General features: G+C 45.7%; 1 protein-coding gene across 8 annotated transcripts in view; it reads left to right on the top strand.

Annotated features, from left to right (window-relative positions):
- Window positions 1-16389, top strand: part of LOC138471946 (uncharacterized) — an 835353-nt gene that overhangs the window by 767218 nt on the left and 51746 nt on the right. For all 8 annotated transcript variants that reach the window (XM_069609830.1, XM_069609827.1, XM_069609832.1 and 5 more), the window contains 3 exons: window positions 4681-4758; window positions 6186-6416; window positions 8983-9201. In XM_069609830.1, the coding sequence (XP_069465931.1) occupies window positions 4681-4758; window positions 6186-6416; window positions 8983-9201 (528 nt within the window). The remainder of the gene's footprint in view (window positions 1-4680; window positions 4759-6185; window positions 6417-8982; window positions 9202-16389) is intronic.

Here is a 16389-nt window from a genome sequence, read left to right as displayed (position 1 = left end):
GGAGAGTCTCGCGGCAGTGAATAAGTCGCTACCGAAAAAATATCGTCCAGCCAGTGGCGACCCCTGCTACTTGTCTATGCACCCCACTCCAGAGAGTTTGGTGGTGCAGGCGGCTACGGCCCCAGCAAAGCAGGCTGCGTACCCTACCATCCCTCCGCATAGGGACGACAAGCGCTTTGACGGTTGGGCGAAGAAAGTGTTTCCATCTGGAGTTATGGCTTTAAAGGCAGCCAACTCCGTTTGTGCCTTGGCAAGATTCACTCATACTCTGTGGTACTGTGTATATTGGGGGGGTGAACATATTCCCGAAGGGAAGGAACGGGTGGTTTTCTTTCCCTCGTTCAGGATGGCAAGGATGCCATGTGTGAATCCGTTCAGTCAGGTCTGGACGTGCCAGACTGTGTCAGCCGGTCCATGGCGGCGAGCACCATGACGCGCAGGTTTGCGTGGTTGCGGAAGTCGGGATTTGCGCCTGATGTACAGTCCCAGCTTCTCAACATGCCCTTTGATGGTGTCCATCTTTTTGGCAGCAAAGCTGACGAGAGCCTTGAGAGGTTGCAGACCTCCAAAGCTGCAGCGAAGTCGTTGAGCACTGCAGTACGTCAACCTACGCTTTTTCGTCCTAGGGGACAGCAATGGAGGGGAGGTTCCTTTCGATACTACTCTTCCTTTGGTAGATCGAGGGGGCCTGCCAGTCAAAGGGGCCAACGTAGGAGTACCAGAGGTGGAAAACAAGGTACTCGAGGTGCCAAAGGTGCGTGGGCAGTTGCCTCTTTGCCCTCAGGCACTGCTGCAGCCACTTCCGCTCAGTCATGAGGCCATGTCCCATAGTTTGCCGGTTGGGGGAAGGCTGGCGCAGCATCTTGTAGAATGGCGTGCCATTACTTCAGATGTGTGGGTTCTGGTGATCGTAGCCCACAGCTACTATCTTCCTTTCCGGCAGAGGCCTCGGGTCAATCCACCGGGGAAGGTCTCTTTGAAGAGTCTGGAACCACTCCTTGCGCTGGAAATCAAATCCCTGCTGGAGAAAGGCGCCATAGAGCTGGTGCCTGTAGCGGAGAGGAACAAGGAATGGTATTCCCCATATTTTTTGATCCCGTAAAAAGACTGGGGATTGAGACCCATCATGGACTTGCGTGGTTTGAACAAACTCCTCAGGAAGGACAAGTTCAAGATGGTTACTCTCTCTCAAGTCCTCCAGGCCCTTCAACTTCAGGACTTGTTGGTGTCTCTCGACCTTAAGGATGCTTACTTTCATGTGCCGATTCATCCCAAGCACAGGGAGTACCTGAAGTTCGCGGTTGGCGACTCGCATTTTCAGTTTCGGGTCCTGCCGTTCGGATTGACCTCTGCCCCGCGGGTCTTCACCAAGCTAATGGTGGTGATGGCAGCGTATCGCAGGAAAGGGGGGATTCACGTATACCCCTACCTGGATGATTGTTGATCAGGGCGCGCTCTCCTGTGCAAGTCCTGGATCGTCTGTCAGTCACCTGCCACTCCCTTCACAGGCTGGGCTTCTCCCTCAGCTTAAAGAAGTCCCACTTGACGCCTACCCAGCGGCTCCAGTACATCGGAGCAGTGCTCGACCCATCCCTGGGGCAGTGTTCGCCACCCCAGGTGAGAGCTCATCACATTCTGCAGATGGTGGACAAGTTTCAACATGCCCAGAGTCTCCCGGCGTTCAAGTTCTTGAGGTTGCTCGGCCTCATGGCATCCTGCATTTTACTGGTGCTAGAGGCCAGGCTGCAGATGAGATCTCTGCAGTGGGCTCTCAAGATGCAGTGGTCGCAGTCCTCCGGCAGGATGTCGGATCCCATTCAGGTGCCACCATCGGTCGCCCAGGATCTTCTGTGGTGGGCCGTAGAAGGCAATCTAAAGATGGGGAGCTTGTGCCAACGAGTTGACAGTCAGCGGTCATTGGTCTCTGTCGGAGTCCAGACTCCATATCAATCTGTTGGAGCTGAGGGCCGTCAGGCTAGCCCTGGAGGCTTTTCTGCCGTCTGTGCGGGGGAAGAATGTCTTGATTCTGACCGACAATACAGTGGCCATGCACCACCTCAACAAAAAGGGGGGGGCAGGGTCTCTCCCACTGTGCAGAGAGGCGATGCAGATCCGGTTCTGGGCCACCCAGCAGGAAATTTCGATCTCGGCAGTTCATCTGGCCGGAGACCAAAACGAGGTAGCAGATGCTTTGAGTAGGCAGAGCACGGTCTCTCATGAGTGGGAGCTGGCTCAGGAAGTTCTTTTGGAGATCTTTGCCCTTTGGGGGACCCCACAAATGGATCTTTGCCACCAGTGTCAGCCGGAAGTGCGAAAGATTCTGCTCGCGGGAATTTCCTCCAAGAGGAGCCTTAGGGGATGCGTTCATAGTGGAGTGGTCCTTCCCACTGCTGTACGCATTTCCTCCAGTCCCCGTCATTCTGCAAGTGCTGCAGAGGTTACGGGTCCATCTGCCCTCCACACCGGCTTCCCTACTGAGACGATCTGCTCTCACGGGGGGGGGGGGGTCGGGTTCTCCATCCAGAGGTGAAGTCTCTCAACCTTCATGCTTGGTTTCTGCAAAGTTGAGTTACAAGGATTGGGACCTCCCTGAAGACGTGATGGAGGTGTTGCTCTCGGCCAGAAGGCCAGCAACAAAATCCCTGTACTGTTGCTATTAGAGAAAGTTCAGCGACTGGTGCAGGGTACAGAATGTGGATCCTTTTCAGTGTTCAATTCCTGTGGTTCTGTCTTTTTTGCTTTCTTTAGCCCACAAGGGCCTGCAAGTGGGTACCATTAAGGGTTACCTGGCGGCGCTGTCCATATATAAGTGCTCGTCTGAGGAGTGTTCTTATTTTAAGATTCCTTTGATTTCTCAATATTTGAAAGGACTAACTAATGTGTTTCCTCCGTCACCTTTTTCAGGTGCCCGGTTGGGATTTGAACTTAGTTTTAAAGTTCCTGATGGGAGCTCCGTTTGAGCCCTTACATTCTTGTCCATTGAGACTGTTGTCCTTTAAGACTGTATTTTTAGTTGCGGTTACTTCTGCTCGCAAAGTGAGTGAGTTGCAGCCACTATCCACCAAGCCACCTTTCACAGTGTTCCATAAGGACAGGGTTGTCCTTAGGGTTTGTCCTTCTTTTCTTCCGAAGGTTGTGTCGGAATTTCATTTGAGCCAGAAGATAATTCTTCCGGCGTTCTATCCTCCTCCGCATCCTGGTAAGGAAGAGGAGAGGCTCCATAGGTTGGATCCTAGGAGAGCTTTAAGTTTCTGCATCTCACGGATGTCCCGGGTCAGAGTAGACAATCGGCTATTTGTAGGATACGCTGGAAGGCGTTTAGGTCAAGCTGTTTCTAAGCAGACCTTGTCCCGTTGGATCATCCTGACAATCTCTGAATGCTACCGTCTGGCGGGTAAGGACCCTCCGGTGGGCTTACGGGCTCATTCTACTAGGGGTGTGGCTGCCTCCACTGCTCTGCAGAGGGGTGTTCCCATTCATAATATTTGTGAAGCAGCCACATGGGCCTCTGTCCATTCGTTTGTAAAACACTACTCCCTGGATTCTATCCATGGGCAAGATTTGGCCTTTGTTAAGGCGGTCCTCTATTCTGCAATTTGATTGGGCATTCTAAATTCTTTTCCCACCTCAATACATTGGTACTGCCTTTGGAGTCTGTCATAGATGTGGAATACGTCAGAGGACACAATTCCCTCGAAGAACAAGTTACTCTCTTACCTGGTAATGTTCTTTCGATGGGATGTTCCTCCAACATATTCCACATTGCACCCTCCCAGCCTGCCCCTCTACAGAATGTTTTATGCGATTGCAGCTTACGTTTCCACAAGGCTTTCTGTAGTCATACTGGCAGAAGATTGGTGCCACACGTTCTGGGAAAAAACTACAACTGAGGCTATGGGCGTCGTGCGTCCTACATATAACATCCGGTGACGACGGCGCTCGACAGAGGCCCTCGAGGGACAGCGTATCGATGTCATCGACACAGGACGCAGACGCCGAAAAATGTTCTGAAGCAGCACAGCTGTGGTGATTACTGTCATAGATAAGGAATACGTCGGAGGACCATCCCATCGAAAGAACGTTAACAGGTAAGAAAGTAACTTGTTCTTTTACCATTAAGAACATTTGGTGACTGACCACAATTGTTTTAGATACCAGAGACATAATTGGCCTCCTTGTGACCATCAGTTTAATTCACAGACCTCACATTGCACTCCATGATAAATGTGTCAAAGCACACAGCAAAACATTAGTTTCATTTTACTCCAAGTTTGATTGTCCAGAAAGTGTAGGTAGTGATATTTAAGTCACGGTTGCATGGCAATTCAGTTGGAGGCAAAATTTGTTTTAAAACAGGAAGCCAAGTTCGGGATACATTTTGTAAATGAGGGAGTTAATGTGCATTTCTCTAAAAGGCTGCTGACAACTTAGGTTTGGAATAAACTGGTAGCATATCGTAATTTCAAGTTTCTGAAGCCTGAACGTATATACTCATAGTTGGTTTGCAGTGTTATCTCAGCGCTGCTGAAATTTCATCCTGACCGTTTCTGTGTATAACTGCTTCATGGTGAAGGATGTGTTCCGTACAAGTGCTAGTGCTATTTTACCAATTTCAACAACCTGATTGTTTTAGCAGTCCTGGAAGTATTCTTTATTTGTTCCTTTTGGACTAACTTTCAGGTCAGGAAGTTGCAGATGCGTGGTACAAAGAGGAAAAGAATTATGACTTCTCTAGCCCTGGTCACCAACCCGATACTGGTAAGCTCGTTGACGTCCTTGCAGGTCTCTAGTCTGGTTGAATGTTTGATATTTCTTCTTCCTCTCGTGACTGACTGAGCCGATGGAGTGGCCAGCAAGTCTCCACGTTTTCTAAATACCTGAGGTAGGCCTAAGTATTCTCAGCACGAAAGTGAAGTACATCAGCTCTGCAGATACTTCACAGATTGTATGCATTTCATGGTTGCAAATGCCACACTTGGTTTTTGGGACCCCTCAGAAAGGCCACATGCTTGACTGAAGGCCGCCAATTGGGGCTATGTAGAGACCAGAGAGAAAGTGGCCACATGCAATACTTAAACAAAACTAGCGATATTAAGGACCCCTGAGAGAACCCACATTCCATGGCAACTGCTGTTGACGTTCATCCGCAACTCCAACAGCAGGGAATACAGCTCATTGACTGCTTCACCACTCTGTGTTTTATGACAATTTGTCTATAACTATGACTTTGCTCCATGGTGCTATAAGGATTCCTTTGGGGCTCTGGCTGGTGTTCTCTCACCACAATGAATCTAGATCTTGTGGTCATCAAGTTGATCTAAAAATGACCACAAATCAAATGGCTACTTTTGTCTACTTAATCTAGAAAAGTCAAGAAGGCTACTGTTTTGCATGCTTTTATTATAATAGTGCCTGATCTTGTGAAATCCTCATGTTCCCTGAAATAAAAATGTGTCCACTTAGTAAACAAAGGGATGAACACCTCTTAATTAGTTTTCGTGAATGACCACCTAGTCCGCTCTCCTCTCCCTTGCACCCGTGACACATTCCAGCTCCTAGACTACGCCTGCACCTGCTTCCAACTCCCTGTGTGCATCCGCTATGTACAGCCCTCCATTGCTTCCCATTTAGGTTCCGGCTTTATAAATCACACACTCACACAATTCTGTCAATTCTGTTAAATGGAGAATGTGACTTCTTTGACGATTATGCAATTTATTTGTATTTTTTGCATTTGGTTCTCATATATTCTCTTCCTAATTAAATTCAAAGTTTCTGCAAAATCTCAAATCTAGCAGCACCACTTATTGAAAAGCCAATGAACCCCATTATCCCATTCCATTTTCTGCATTTCAGCCACTGATCGGAGGAGCTCATCTATATTTTGTGCATCTTGCCCGACCCTTTAGACGGGAAGAATAGATTTTCCATCATACTACACTTCTTGCTCCTGCGCATTCATTAAAAATGTATGCCCAACTTTCACTGACATCTATGATATGACGTCCTCTTTTGCCTTGTAGATGAAGGCTTCTGTTCACAAAGTTGAAGCTCTTGACACTGATTATGTCCAATAATGTGCAAGTGTGATGGAGGTAGTCAGTGGCTTCTGCAACACTGTCACTGAAATGACTTTGCTCGCCTCTAAAGTATTCCATGATTTATGTATTGTCTTGGCTCTGAAGGTCACTTTACGCAGATGGTTTGGCGCAGCACCAAGGAGATGGGAGTTGGATTGGCCTGCAATGGAAAGGGGATGTTCATTGTGGTAGCCCAATACAACCCTACCGGCAACATTACCAACCCAGGGTATTATCAACGTAATGTCCTTTCTGCTGGATCGAAGATCACGGATGAAGAGGAGGAGGATGTTTCTGGAAAAGTAGCCGTGTTGAATGCATCTGCTGCCGTACCAGGTGAGCTTAGTTGTTGACTATTTACGTCATTGATGGACTGGTTTAAAAGCTGAATACAGACCTGTTACGCTCCTCAATGTAGGTGGACCAAGGATGAAGGGCATATGGGTTGTGGACATCCAGTACAGTGAGGATCATGCTTAGTCGACCAACCACTAGTAGTTCAGCCTGTACATTGGCTTATTTGCTGACCAATCCATGACTTTATGCTTTGACACGAGCTCTCCTGCTGCTGTACACCAATAAGTGATTTTGCTGTGACAGGAAAAGAAGGGCTTGGAAAGCACATCTGTTCATGTTTACTTCTAGTGGAAGGATCTGCAACATGCGGCTCCCCAGATGTTCTGCACTATGACTCCCCTGATCCCTGACCATTACCTATGCTGGAGAGAGATGATGGGAGTTGCAGTCCAAAACATCTGGAGAGTCAAAGGTTGCAGACCCCTGTTCTAGTGCATGGATAGATTTTTGATATCCAAGTATTTGCTATTGCCATGAACGGCAACATTTAAAATGAGCTGCTCTTAGGACACGCCATGAGGCGTTGTGTAGCTGCATCATGCAGTCCATCTTTGTTCTATGTGTATGTCCCCCATGCAGGGTGTGGGAAAAGCTGTCCTCTTGCTGTGCGTTGCTTTGTTTCTCGTCATGGTGCATGAGAGTATGGAGGTTGTCTGCAGTGATCGTAGGAGAGTTTTGAAGGTTGGCAGTTGGAGGGGAAGGGGAAACAGTCACCCTGCTTTCATCAGTCTACTTACTACTATCCATTTCCAAAGTAGTCTTCCTTTTGGTTCCATATTGCTCAACATTTTTCACTTCATCCCTCCTAACATACCCCTACCTGATTCCACTTTTAGTCTGGATCTTTCTCCCATCTACATGATGCCTTCCCAGGGTCTCCCCCTAAAGACTGCATGTATTCTATATTAAAGTCTCACAGATCCTCTAATATTGTCTTACAGACTCATTTCTTGCCCACTCTATACATTACACTGTCTCTTCAGCCGCTTCAATACACAATCACATTACTTACTTACTCCTTGCCTCCATTACAACACCTCTGGTCACTCCCAATCAATGCTGCACAGCACTGGGTCTTTCCTGGCTGTTTCTGAGATAATGTTGAATCTCTCCTCCATCACACCACTACCACCCACCCCCACAGAAACACACTGTACCACTACACCATCCTATTCTCCACGAGCCATGTTCTCCGAGCTGGCCCCATGCATTTCTTATGCTGGAGCCTGAAATCTGTGTCCGCGACTGTGTCCAATACAGCCAAAAACATTCTTCAGAGATTGTGACAAATCTTCAAATGATACACGTGTGGACCTCTGGAGGTCAGAGCAGAGTGTGTGTGCTCTCCAAGGCCAGCAAGAATAAAGAGGACATGCAGAAAGCACATATACTGCTTTACTGCCACTTGGCGTCACCCTCTTGTCATCCTGGGATTCCTACCAATCTGCCAATGTTTAAGATTATCCACATGCAATGAACTTTCTTGGAAACGCCCCAATAAAATTATCAAGCACGGAATAGTGGGAAACCCATTCTAGTTTGGAGAGGAACAAAAAGCAGGGGAAGTGAGATAGAAAGAAGAGCTCATGTTCTGCATAGGTCATGCACAAAGCCTTACAGCATAGAGGGGCATGATTGAGAAATGCCCCCTTTATTCCTTTTTATAGACTGGTGGGAACTGCATGCTGCAGTTTCTGGCCAGAGTGTTGTCACTTACAGCTAGCTTGTGGCTATTTGGTCATGTTCCTCCATAGTCTGTGAGGGGTGGGGAGCAGGTCAGGATGATGTGGCTCCTCTTATTATCATTGTGCTTGTGCCCCTCTGCACATTCCTTTCATGGTCCCTCCACTCTTGTACCCACACTCCTACCCAATTCAACTTGGCTGAATAAGTAATTGCAGGAGAGACATTTTTTAACTGGCTTTTGTGGTGAGCCTGGCCATTCTTAGAAGATGCAAGACAGGAATGTCTTTGGCGCGAGGCTCCCACATTGTGCAAGGAAAATACTTTCTCTTGGCAGTGTGAAAACAGTACTGTGTACTGCAGAATGAAATAAGCAATGAGTGATTTGAGCTTTTTGTTTTATGCTCAGCTTTCCTGTATGCCAAGTGAAAGTTGTCAGAGATCCGTTCCAGATTCATAGGAATGAGCAGGGATACATGCATTCAATTTTACAAGGCGAATAACTGGTATTAGCTTGTTGTGAACATTCCCCTGAGTGTGTGCCTCACTAAGCTGTCATCCTGCCACTGTCACAGTGCATGGTCAGTCTGGCACTGGCGCTTTGCACTGTCATCCTTCCACTTTTGTGCTGCACTGCTAAGCTGGAATGACAGACTGCAGCAGCTACTGGCACTCTGAGCCATCCACTGCCACTGTCAGAGTCACTTGCATGGTCATCTTGCCACTGACACTGTTAACCAATTTACTGGAACTACTAGCCACTCTCTGTCACACTGCACTGTCCAATAGCCTTTCACAAATCACACTGTCATTCAGCGCATGCCCTGACCCACAGTTTAACAAATTGTCTTTCTGGTTCCAGAGAAGGATAGTGGTGCATTTGTGAAAGAGCTGCTGAATGAGCACAACAGGTACCGGAGCATGCACAAGTCGGGGCCGCTGCAGATCAACACAAGCTTGTGCATGGAAGCCCAGGCCTGGGCCAACCACCTGATGAGCATCCGAGCCCTGCAGAACAGTGACACCAAGTATGGGGAGAATCTCTGGTACCGTTGGGGCACCGATATCAGCATACCCACAGGTAGGCAGAGTTTATATGAAGCCTGTTCATGGGGACAGTGCAGAGATCCTAAAGCAGTGGTTGCTGCCCCCCTAGTGGTGTCCTGAAGGGATTAAGATAACTGTTTTTAATATGAAAAATTATTAAGGTGACTGCTTTAAATACCAAATATACGCAGTAGACCATCTGCTTATATCTTAAAGAGCCTTTGGCCTCCATGGACACCCTTTGGGCCCCCTGGTGGGGGAGGGGGAGCAATCCCTAGGTGGGGAGGCGGGGGGCAGAAACAATATTATTACTCAAGTGGGGCTCGGTATGAACACTTTTGAATACCACTGTTCTAAAGCTGCTAAAGCCATTTATCACAGATCTCTGTAGAAGTCCTGTGTGGCAACTCACTGTTCATTTCTTGGGAAAGCAGACCGGCTTGGACTACTTGAAAATAAATGGATGCCAAAGGTTTTTCAAAGTATTTCTCTAGAGCTGTTTGGAGATAGAACATCCAGAGGTTGAATACATGTGTTTGTGTATCTGCAATAGGAAATAAACCACAACATGGTGGTATTTAAACACTGTTCTGCAGTCCCTTAACAAGGAATGCAACCCTTTAGTGAAGACACAAGCAGAGCTTTTTATGGGTGGGCACGTGGTCATGAGTAGGGAGGACCAGACCACACCTACACCGATTCACGAGTTTCTTAAAAAGCATTATTTCAGAACTAGAGATCAGGGGTGGACAATTGAACAGTAAGGGGATCTTCTTGTTGCCAGATTTTCAGGCGTCCGAGTGGAGTGTGTGAGAAACCTGAAGGTGTCACAATTATCAGTCCGCAGGGATCTGTCATTCAGGTGGCCAGGACATGGCCATCGCTATTGGATCCAGTTCCTGGGGGTGGACCAGTGAGGGACGACCAACTGGATGGGGGGGGGCTCTGGGGAGTGGAAGTGGGACACTGACGGGTGAGATGCGGTATTCCCCTTCTTCTCACACCTTTTCCCCATCCTGCTACATAGGTAGGACACTCATACACTCTACCTTCAGCCCCCTCACCTTTTCCAGCACAAACACTTTTGCACACCATGAAAGACAACGGACTAACACCAGAGCTGTTTACCTGACATGTCCCAACACAAGGGTCAGGCAATTGACCAGAATCACACACACCTGACGGCCCTTTCCCACAGGGATAAAAGGAGGAGCACAAGAGCACACGACGAGCAAGGCAGACTGCACGACAACACAGCTATCGAAGTACGGCAGTTCAAGAGGAGGAGAATGGCGGCGAGAACCGAAGGGACGACAAGGAAAGAAGCAACCTTGCCCTTTCCGACCCAGACCTGCAAAGCCTCTGCAAAAGGAATGGTAAGACTGTGAACAATAGCCAGCGTGTGTTGCAGCAGATGTCAACGGTATGCAGAGCCCTCCTACACTGATAATCAGGACAGGGAGGGAGGGAGGGAGAGAGGGAGGGAGAGAGGGAGAGAGGGAGGGAGAGAGGGAGAGAGGGAGGGAGAGAGAGAGAGAGGGAGAGAGAGAGGGAGAGAGAGAGGGAGAGAGAGAGGGAGGGAGGGAGAGAGAGAGGGAGAGAGGGTGGGAGAGAGGGTGGGAGAGAGGGTGGGAGAGAGGGAGGGAGAGAGGGTGGGAGAGAGGGTGGGAGAGAGGGAGGGAAGAAGGGAGAGAAGGAGAGAGGGAGAGAGGGGGAGGGAGAGAGAGACTTGCTACCGTGGTACCGTCCTTGACTCCAGAGACAAGAAAAGCCAAGCGGTTCATCACAGCCAGTGAGTCGAGGGGAGAACCGATAAGAAACCAAACTGTGTTGAACAAAAGTTGCAAATGAAGGAAAGTTCAAAGAACTGTTACAAATACGGGGTAAACCAGCTGCAGAGGGTTCCGTCACCACGTGGATGCTTACTCGAGAGACTCTGGTTGATCTCCCTTTTGTTGAAACACTACCAATACAAGAAGGCCTTAGGAGAGCTGCAAAGAAAAGGACAAAGTGATCATACAGGGGTCTAGCAACCCCCCTGTACAATCAAGTCTTTGACCTGCATGTAATTGGAAAGCTAAGGGAGATGAATCCTGCATAGTTAGAAAATAGAAAGAACTGTGTGCTTAGCAAGTTGGCAAGAGTGAACCCGACAGAATGATGCCGATGGGAAGGGGCGAAGCCTGAAGTCCCAATGATGTCCACAGTGAACTGTTTGAAAAGACATGAAGACTTGGAGAGAGACAAATATTTGCGAAGGGTCTGAACCCGCAAGAGGGGGATCCAGTGGTGAAAAGCCATCACACACCAACAAAAGCCACGGTGAACCGGATGGTGGGAGGCTGATATTCAAGAAGGGTCTGAGCCCGGAAGAGGGGGACCGAGGGGCGAAGAATCATCACCCAAGCACAATCTGAAAGGTACTTGTGTTTATAATTTTGAACATACCAGGCCCTCGGAGGTAAGAGACTTTTTGTAGAAAAGAGACTTAAGCACCGAAGGTCCTGATACCTAAGAACAGAACTGTCATCTCATGCTGGGAAAGCTCATGAGTGTGTTGTGCTCTGGAGTCCCGCCTTGTCCCATGCTTAAACGGTGGGGAAAGGGGACCCCCGGCTACCACATCCTGACTTATTTGTGAATACTTCTTTCTTGTACCACATCCTGACTTATTTGTGAATACTTCTTTCTTCCTTGTGAACACTATCCCACACTTTTTGTATTTAGTTGTAAGGATTGGCAATAGCTTTGTTAGTATCGGCCCCTTTTATTTGACACAACGCCACTAGGACTGCTTTATTATTTGAGGGATGTACCTTGCTCCAATCTTAGATTTAGGTTTAGATTAGGCATTTTTACAACCTACCTATACAGTTTAATAAACACCCTTGAACTGTGACCACTTGTGTCTGTCTTTACTGTTGCCTCCATGAGTTCCTTACAAGTAATAAGTCAACAGAATAACGGAGCACAACATCAGAGGCCTTCTTGGCTTAAGACTTTATCCATGGTTGAATGAGCCCTGAGGGAGGATGCTGAGCCCCAAGTGACCTAACCATCTCTCAGGGTTTAAGCGGTTATTTCCTGGGTCACGTATTGTACAGATTGGGGAAAGCCCTATTTGGCTTCTTCATGATGGTCTGGACGATGGCCTACAGACTATGTGCTTTTCAATGGGAGATGACTAAGTAAACAGTACAAAGAATCAGAGTTTGTGATGGGTTACCCAGTCTAAAGGACCAGAGGTCAAAAGCTCTTCCTTAGTCTTCCTTAGTCTAAACTCTATACTTACAGGACCAGAGGAACAAAGTCCTTTCCCGTTCTAGGAAAACCTTAGAGGGGTCCCAGGTGTCCACCCAAGAGAGTGCCCAACCCAACTTGGTTCCAGGAAGTGTAGATGGGTAGATATATTCTTTATTTCAGAAATATAATGTGCCCATAAAAGATAGCAATGCAACATCCATGCCCAAGGGCTGCTTTGTGCGCTTTATAAATGTAAAAATAACATGATATCAAATAAATTATACATTATACACACGGTAATAACAAGTGTGTGGGTGCCTTGACTAAAATCCAGCATACACGTATACAGATTCAAATATTTACAACAAGTCAAAAACTATTCATTTGTAAAAAATGGGCTCTTAATGCTAAAGCATGTCCAATATATGTATACATTTACAAATCCAAAATCGCAAAAATGGAGTAAAAAGCTACATGTACCTGCCTTACACTCCAAGTTCTTAACATTGGCAAGTGATACTTCTTTCTTAATTCCACAAACACAGGGCACAATAGCATAAAATGTAATAAATCACCAGTATTATGCCACTTGCAAAAGCATTTGCTCACTCCCTTGCTCCCCTCAACTGTTGAAAGAGCTGTACCTTTCGTGAATAACAAATCTGTTCTCAGACAAAGAAAAATGTCCCTCTTCCTTAGTTTACTGAACTATTGTACGTATTTAAGCGTACCCATACATGTGTTCCTGAAATAGAATTGAACACTGTTTTTTTAAGCTCTATTTCTTCTGCATGTGTCCGTTTTAAACAGAGACATGCGTTCAACAATAATATGCGAACTTCAATGATGCCAGTCTTTTTCTTGGCATAATAGTCAGTAAAGCCAAGCGACTTTAATGTTCTTATATATTTCAGCCATAAAGACCTATTGAGGATATGTAACTCCATGATGTCCTCTACTAACAGCTTGTTGGGCTCAAATATGGATCCCCCCATAATCACACCTAATAATAGACAAATGAGATCCTCAGCATAAATCAGACACATTCCTTATGTAAGGGGTAATCTGGAAAAACCCTGATGAACTCCCATTATACTTTGGAGAAATTGATTCTCCTTTATTTGTATTATTTAGATGTTTTGATATCCCCAGACACCCGCACCATATGTAGCCAAGGGCACAGACTTTGTTCTGTAAAAGTGCACAATATGGTCTAGGGGAAAGCCTACCAATTTGTTTCCATATCTTAGTATTGCAACATTTACCTGCGCAAATTTACTTACTTGGTTATTAATATGCACATTTCACTTAAGGCCTTGCAGTATGATGATGCCTAGGTAGCAGTATGATAATGCCTAGGTAGCAGAAGGAACTTACCCACAATGTGTTGCTTTCTTCCACCATTATTAGGCTCCCAGCTATCTTTGAAATAAGAATACGCATGGCTTTGGATGTATTTATGTAAGGTTTTAGGTCTCTCAAACCCATGCATCCATTAAACCCTTTTACAAGCATTTGTAGAGCATTTTTGTTATTGCGAGTGAAACAGCGTCATCTGCATATATAAGAACAAATATTCACGTTCTGGAAAATTTGGGGATATCACTGCTTAATTTGCTCAACGTTGATGATAGCAAATGTGTATATATATAGATTAGAGTAATGGCACTAAAACACAATCTTGCCTTACCCCACGGGTAGACCTAAACGAGTGCATTCATTTACCTGTGTTACCTCTTTTGCTGGTAAGATACGGTGTATTTTCACCAGAATTTGGCGCATTGCATTTGCCACGCCAACGTCACGTAAAGTTGTCCAAAGCTTTTCAGTTAGCACACTCAAATGGCTGTTCTTAAGTCCATGAAGCCCAGAGTAAGCAGGCTCATATACCCGTGCGTACACTTGTCAAGAATTAAACTCTGATTCAAAATTTGGTCAGTTGTTCATAAACCGTCACGAAAACCATATTAAAAATCTGAGAAAATTGTTTTATCTTCTGCCAAATCCATTATCTTCCCATACAAAGCACAGACACTCCATTTGGCCATCATATTGATTAAAGAGATTGGGCGCTAGCATGCAGGGTATTCCCTGTTACCTTTCTTAAAAATCGGTAGTATAATCACTTCTTTCCAACTGTTCCGGATAGTCTTCAGGTGCAGTAAAATGTTAAATACCCCTGTAAAAAGCAGCAGCCAAACAGTGCCCTCTTGTTTAAGAACTCGATGGGGACTTAATCTGACCCTGGCTAATGCTTTCCCTATCTCAGTAAGGATCAGTGTTCTAGGATCTCTTGTGGGCCTCTGTGTTTGTTCTTTCTCTATGTTCATAGTGCGCTCTCCGTTTCCTGTAAATGGAATAAGTCGCCTGGTGAATGACATAGATTACTAAAACGTTGGACCTATTTTATGGTAGCAACCTGGTCGATCATATCGGGTGGCGGCTTTAAGTTATCATTTAAGCCAGAAGCTATTGCTCTTAGTACATTTATTGATTACTGTATGCCATAGCCTGTTCTAAATGTGCCCAGACCTGTTTGGCCATTTCTACTTTCCTTTCTCCAATTGCCTTTGTATAGGTTAGTCTAGGCTAAGCTATTTCTGCTTGGCTTCTATGCAGTCATTTTAAAGCTGTCAAAATGGATTGCTTTGCCATTTTACAGTTGGTGTTGAACCATTTTACCTGCTCCTTTACATTTTCTACTGTATACTGAGACCATCTAAATGCTTTAATTACTGTAACCATTATATTTTAATTTTTCCACTTGATCAGTTGGAATGTTGAGAAATGTTTCAGTATTGGGTAAGGTGTGATATTTAAACTTGGTCACTTTCTGATTTTGATCAACATGTTCCCAAGCTATTGCTTTATGAACTTCATTCTCGCCTGGTTTCCACTCCTCATGGTGGCCCATATAATTTCTCTTCTAGAGTTAATCGTTAATATCAAAGGATCATGATTGCTCTCAATCCTGAATACTATTTTGAAATCTACAATCCAAATCCAGTTCTTAATACTAATTAAATATCAAATAAAAAATAAATAATTGATTATCTAGTATTTGGCAATGTGTATTTCCCGGGGGTATCGGAAAGGAACCTGCCTTTAGCAGATTGAAATCCATGCTCCACAAGGCTTACTGATAGTTTCCTGCTTCGTAAATTGGAGATTGACTCTAGTAAAGTCGGCGTGGTCATGTTGAAACAAAGTCTTTCCTCCAGGAAGTGGGGTGTCTCTGCAGACTTTTCTAAATGTGCGATGGCTGGGCCGTAGCCCATACTGAAGTTGCTGTCCTGGCATTCATGCCATTTTGTGAGGATTACTTTTTCTAGTGGGATTAGTCAAAGCCCTCTTGCAAGACCATAAACAAATACTGACCTAGGTATGATCAATAATCAGCAAAACATTTAGGGACTGAAGCTAGGCTCCCATTATAATGATTTGATCAATAACATGGAGCGGCAGTGCTGGGGTAAATGATGGAACAGATAAATAAGTTAGAAAAGAAAAACTAGTTTATAGTTGCTGATAAGGAGAAAATAAATGATGACTTCACTGACAGAAAACATTTGAAACTTTCTGAGTCGGTAGAGGTTGTAGACAAAAAGAAATGAAATAAGGTAGACACAAGCATCCTTATTTTTCTCCCAAACTAGAGTCAAATATGTAGAATTAAGGTAATCCGGGTTTAGCATCTTATTTTAAAATGTTTAATTTTAAATCAAATTGAGTCCACAAGTTTTATCATTTTTGCCAGATTTTGATGTCAATTTATCTTTTGTTACTCTGGACCTTCGCTAATGTCTGTGTTTGTATTGCAGGGATCCTCTTGTATGTGTCAGGTTCATGTGATTTCTTATGTTAAGGACACTGCTTCTTTTTTTGCCACTGACCTGGGGATGCCCCCAGTCCATTTTGTGTGCGACTGGAATGTGGCAGCATCAGAGAGCCAGCATCAGAGAGCATCACATGGGCAACC

This window comes from Ambystoma mexicanum, chromosome 8 (genome assembly GCF_040938575.1).
Source record: "Ambystoma mexicanum isolate Mex_15411 chromosome 8, UKY_AmexF1_1, whole genome shotgun sequence".
Lineage (NCBI taxonomy): Eukaryota > Metazoa > Chordata > Amphibia > Caudata > Ambystomatidae > Ambystoma > Ambystoma mexicanum.
The sequence above is the reverse complement of the archived record's forward strand: the minus strand, read 5'-3'. Positions and strand labels throughout refer to the sequence as shown.